General features: G+C 43.6%; 1 protein-coding gene across 1 annotated transcript in view; it reads right to left on the bottom strand.

Moving 5' to 3' along the window:
• The window catches only part of USP53 (ubiquitin specific peptidase 53), a 41,674-nt gene extending 36,152 nt beyond the window's left edge, over positions 1–5,522 (bottom strand). The window contains exon 1 of the mRNA XM_018560218.1: positions 5,067–5,522. Within this exon, the coding sequence (XP_018415720.1) occupies positions 5,067–5,213 (147 nt within the window). The 5' untranslated portion in view covers positions 5,214–5,522. The remainder of the gene's footprint in view (positions 1–5,066) is intronic.
• Between the last annotated feature and the right edge of the window lie 270 nt (positions 5,523–5,792).

Here is a 5,792-nt window from a genome sequence, read left to right as displayed (position 1 = left end):
AGTGATGTGGTGTTTTCTTTCAAAAAAAAAAAAAAAGTATACACATTTTTGGTGCCTTTTAGTGATAGGGAACTCAGGCAAATAAATGGCTTGACCTAACACAACACATATTAACCCACAAAGTAACGCATGTCAGTGCCCTTTGCGTTAACACAATGCATAAGTGTAAACCAAGCCTTAAAAAAGGTAATTCCACTTTCCCAGGCAAATTTGGGAAAATGAAATTACCCCCCACCAATCTGCCTCCTCTTACCTTTGAATGAACGCTGCTCCCCCTCCGTGGCTCCCAATGTACAGTCCGTACATCGTACACAGCATCACAGCCCTGCACAATGTATTTAACATTACGCTCGCAAAAGGCAACCAATGAGAATTGCTTCTGACCACACTGATAAATGAGAAGCACTTCATAGCAAGAATGCTTCCATTTGTGAGGGGAATTTGAAATATCTAGCACTGGACTGCAATGTTGTGTATGGAGTACGAAGTCACGGAGGGGAAGCAGTGTTCATTCAAATGTAAAAGCAGTGGGGGGCAGCCAAAAATAAATTCCATAAAAGTTCAGACACCCCACAGAAGAGCCAGTCATCATTGTTCCCTTGAAAATCTCAATTAAAATAGAGATTATCCAAGGTTTGCAGGAACCTTGTGGCTAGATTAGGGGTGAACAAATATGGAATTTAGGAGTCAGTCAACGCAATCTTGGAGCCATCAGGACTAGGAGCCAGCTCAATTGACAACTAGAGAAATCCTCAAAAGTTAGGCAAGCTGTGATTTTTAAGGAACAGGGGCTACCTGGCTCCTGGGATTTGTCCAGCCCAGGGCTAGATAAATTCTGATAGAGTTACACATTTGTGGAACAAGTATCAAACGGAGCATGTAGTATATATTATGAAAGCTACCATTGCTGGTCTCCTCTTTGAGCATACGAATTCTCTGGCAGTCATGCTGATCCAATGGTTTCAACACTTTTCCTAAGTCACAAACACAGAACAAGAATGCAGATATGGAAATTTGATGTCACCGAGTTGCCAAATCTGCATGTGTTTTCAACCGAGAGACACAAGTAGTTCAGCAATGGCAGCCTCTGCATTTTCTCTTAGCACGGGATTCCTTAAAAAAATTAAATAAAACTCCTCCAGTTCTATATATTACAATTTGGTATATGGTGATTTTAAATAGTAAATCCATTCTTGCCATCACTTTTGTAATTAGGTTTCAACAATGACTCCTATAGCTAGAGCTAGGGAACTGGTTAGTATTAGATGCAAAAAAAAAAAAGTAGCAGCACCGATTATTGCTATTCAGTTCGGTCTAGCAAAAGAAAAGGGCGGGGAAAGAGGAGGTGGTATTGCAGGCTAATTACAACCTGAATTTCCTTTGACCAAAAAAGCAAAATAATAAAAAAAAAAACAGAATATGGTATGTCTGGAGTTAAAATTCCTACAATACAAGTCACCAGTCCGGCATTAATGTACTGTATGTTATTAAAAGAACCATAAAACAATCACCTTGGTCACTACTAATATCAGAAAAACAGGTTATTTCTGATAACTGGTTCCCCTTTAAGGCCTTGTTCACACCAAGCGCGTTCCAGGAGCAGAGCAGTTGCAGACCGGAGCAAAACTGCGTCCAATGTATTCCAATGGTATTTTTAGCTCCAGTTCACATCGCAGCGCTCCGTTCCAGAGCAGGTAAAAAAAAACTGCAGCAGGCCCTATTTTACCTGCTGTGGAACGCATGCAAACGCATCAAAAATGCATGCAAACACCCTAGAATGCACTGAAAGCCCATTTTAAACTAAAAAAAAAAAAAAGTGGCTTCCTGGTCTTCTTTGGCATTAGTAATGTAATCGTGCCCAAGTGTTGCATCCTGGGAGTGTTACATCAGCAGAGCATTGTTGGGAAATCTCACGAGTTCTCAGAGAAAGGCATTTTCCTCCCCTAATATGATGTACACGGTCACATAATCTAGCCACATGTGTCAAAGTTCCAGGAAGTAAAGGGAGATCTAGTAATCTGGCCTTATTAAAAATTGTCACTGTGAGAAGACTGGGGAAGAAAAGAGAAATAAGGAATGCACAAAATACAAAGCCTGCGATTCTCTGCAGTATGTATTTGTAGATTATCATTGCTAAACATTTCTAAAAAGGTGCGTTTGTTGTTATTTCAAAGATATGGTAAAGGTCCTGTTTAAACACAAAACAGATGACAAGTTCCTTCTTTATTCTTGCAAGGATTTGACATTGCATGATGGGTCTAAAACTGAAAACTACAACATGACTTCCAAATACCACCAACACAACAAATTAAAGGGTAATCGAAACAAATCAATCTTTACTCAAAGCATCAACGTATTAAAAAAGTAACATCTGTACTTTATCACAATAAATTGGAATGAGTGTAACTTAAACCTAGAGACCTCATCTGGACAAGACTAACTATGAGTCGGTTGGAACAGGTAAGAACTTAATTGTATTCAGGCAATGATATTTCAGTGTTACAACTTTAAGATACCTTCAGAGTTGTGCACAGAAACACAGAGGTATGAACATTTTCTTCGGTACAATAAATTTACAAATATTGTAATGCAAAATTACTGACAGAAGCAGAACACTGAGATCACAAGAAATATACTGTAATAAGAGCAACAACAGACCTACATACATCTATAAACAATATCGCTGCTAAAGCTACCCATGCAGGGTTAGGTTTTTTTCATTCAACAACTGACAGATTCCACCATCTATGCTAAACAATGTGGAAGGATGAATCTCCCACTGGGCGATTGTATGCAGACAGCGATGGGTGTGTGGCTGCAGTCAATGTTCTGTATTCTGACAGCCAATCAGTTGCAGTCACTGTTTGGGCATTCTGACAGCCACACACCCAGCCACATTCTGATGCTGTCAGAATTTGTTCGGCTGAGAATGTTCCACCTGGCCGCCTTCAATTTTCTGATCAAAAGACTGCGTACATGGCCACCCAACAAGTGCATCTAGGTCGGTTCAAGAAATGGCTAACATTCACTCAATGTGTAGCCAGTTTTATACAAATCCAACTCTTGCTTCTTGTTTGGATTTGTACACACGCTAAAGGAGCACAAACACCTGATGGCAGAACCCTAAACCTATTAGAGCATATACTCAATGATTGCTGACATTGGGGGACTCTGCTATATACTGTATACACTTGGACATAGATCTGACAGAGAGCAGACACAACATGACAAGGATATGCAGAACACGTGTGCTCCACAGACTGACACACTGCAGCTGATTTATGAAAGTCGAAGCAAGGAAGTGCAACTATTGTCCGGTAAGATTCCACAGAATTCTCCAAGAGATATTAAAAAAAAACAGTGCTATAACTTCATATTTGGCAGCTATGAGCAACCATATTTTGACTCAGTTATCAAGATTGCTGAAATAAAGTGATTCACAAAGCATAACAATAACAATTTAGCCACAAGACTAATTTTCCAATCGCACTGGACTCAGCTTAAAATTGCTATCACTTTATTTTTTCTTTGTTAACTATTCGTATCCTGGTATAATAGCTTTGTGAATTAAACAGAGTATAGCTAAGCCTTCGTGCATGGATATAGCTAAATACAGATACACAAATGGAGACCCTTTTGCCAGTGCGACTGCAGGACACGCGACAGGAGAGGGTCGGGGAGTGCAGACACGCGACAGGAGAGCGCAGACACGCGACAGGAGAGGGTCAGGGAGCGCAGACACGCGACAGGAGAGGGTCAGACTCTAGACACATTACACAAGACTGGTAGAGATCACTGCTATTACTGCCAAACTTTTCCAATTCCTCATACACCCACTGTTGCAGGCAGGCGGAGCCTATATCTCGATGGCTGTCCTGGAAGATGACTGGGGAAATTACTTTTGCCATATTTAACCTCTCTATAATCTTTTACGGAAATAAATAGAGGGAACAAACAGAGAAATGGGATGGACAGAACGGAAAAAACAGTGTGAACGAAATAAACAAAACCTTGTAACTATTGGGAGACAGTTTAAAGAATAATCTTCCTTCAATGGCTTGCGTAAGCACCAATACCCCCCAGGGCCACACTATAAGTGCCCCCGGGCAGCAGGATGGGCACTAGGTCACTATGGAATGTATGTTGGTACACAAAACCAGGCATCCTACACCAACATGAAATGACATTGAACCAGCCAATGCATGCTGTCACACCATTACATAGGACAGTACAGTTGTCAACATACATGGTACAGCACACACACTACAGAAATGCATCCACACTGGGCCTTTTGCATGAAAAGGGTCTGAAAAAGAAAAAAAGAACTGTGTGCTCCCAGCAACCAGATTCTTGATCTCATCTGGATTGGGCAAATAAAAAAAGAATAATGTACCAGTTGCTATGGGTGATGCTTCAAACATAACAGGCTGCCAGAAATGGTCCTTTACATTAGAATTACTGTCCCGGATCTAAGGGCAATCGGAGGCATCGGTTATAACCAAACCGTACTATTTGATGTAGTACATAGCATAGTCTATGTTGTGGAGGAAGGGGTGGTGCCTCCAATTTCTCTTAGATCAGAGGCAGTCATTGTAAAGTAAGGCTTACCAACACTACACAATCTGATTCTACACTTTCCTTTAGAATGACCATTAAGTATATAGTACAAGAGCCCGTCTGATTTGATACCTATCAAATATACTGTTATGGCTTGTACTCCTATCAAATAGTTTTGGTAAATTGAAGGCTGGACATACACTACACAATTGTACAGTTCATAACAACCAATCAGCATCTATATTTCACAACCTAAACTGAAGATAGAGGCTGGCTGGTTACTATGGAAAACTAGTTTAGAAAAAAAAACAAAAAACCCAGTGTACTCTGCTGGCTGCACTGTAGCTTCCTCTTGTTGTTCAAGCTCCCAGGTAGAGTCACATGACCGGCAGGCGCCGTATAAGGCCATGGTGAGCGCAGTAACCAATAGTAACCATACTCGGGTTCAGTAAAAGATGGCCGGCTGCCAGACACACACCAACACCCAGCGCACACAAGGTAGCGCTCACCTGCACGGCACTGTTGAGGAAGCAACTGTTCTGGCCGGGCTCGTTGAACAGGCCCTTGGTAGGTGCCAAGGAGAGGACGCTGCCCGGCTGGTAGACCTTCCCCAGGTTCCCCCCAGCCTGGCGGCGGAACAGTTTCACCCAGGCCATTCCCCCCTCCGTCAGCGGAATGGACGTCGTACAAGGCACAGCAGGTGTGTAGAGCGGCGGCGGTTCGCCCGGGTCACACTGGGCTCGTTCTATGTCTTTGGGCTCCGTCTGTATCCATTCTTTCCCGAACACGTGCCGTGCTATTCCAGGCTCTGCGAGCCGCCCTTACCGCTCACTGCACTGCCAGCGGAGACGTGTGAGAGGAGAGGCGGCAGGCAGGAGGAGGGGCCGGAGCTGCTCTTTCTCTCACTTCAGGAAACCAAAGGAGGAGCTCCTAGGTTCTCAGTGTTTTCCAAGCGCACGCTGCGTACCACCTCGGTCTTCTCTGGCCCTGTGTCCGCTTGTCACGGGCGACTGCTACCTCAGCTTCTCCGGCTCCTCGGCGTGTCATTCGGACGCACGTACCACGTTACGCCGCCCACTTGTTGTTTTTTGTGTTTCTCCTTTTCCGGGAGCTCACCTGTGCGTGACGCGTTAGGGCGGCGGCTGTGATTGGTCAGGGAGACATTCGGTACAGGTAGTGGGCGGGGCCGGTGGATGTCAGACCGGTTGGAGAGGTGCTGGTGGGTGTGGGTTGGG

The sequence above is a fragment of the Nanorana parkeri genome, unplaced genomic scaffold (assembly GCF_000935625.1).
Source record: "Nanorana parkeri isolate BGI_ZX_2015 unplaced genomic scaffold, ASM93562v1 scaffold440, whole genome shotgun sequence".
NCBI lineage: Eukaryota > Metazoa > Chordata > Amphibia > Anura > Dicroglossidae > Nanorana > Nanorana parkeri.
The sequence above is the reverse complement of the archived record's forward strand: the minus strand, read 5'-3'. Positions and strand labels throughout refer to the sequence as shown.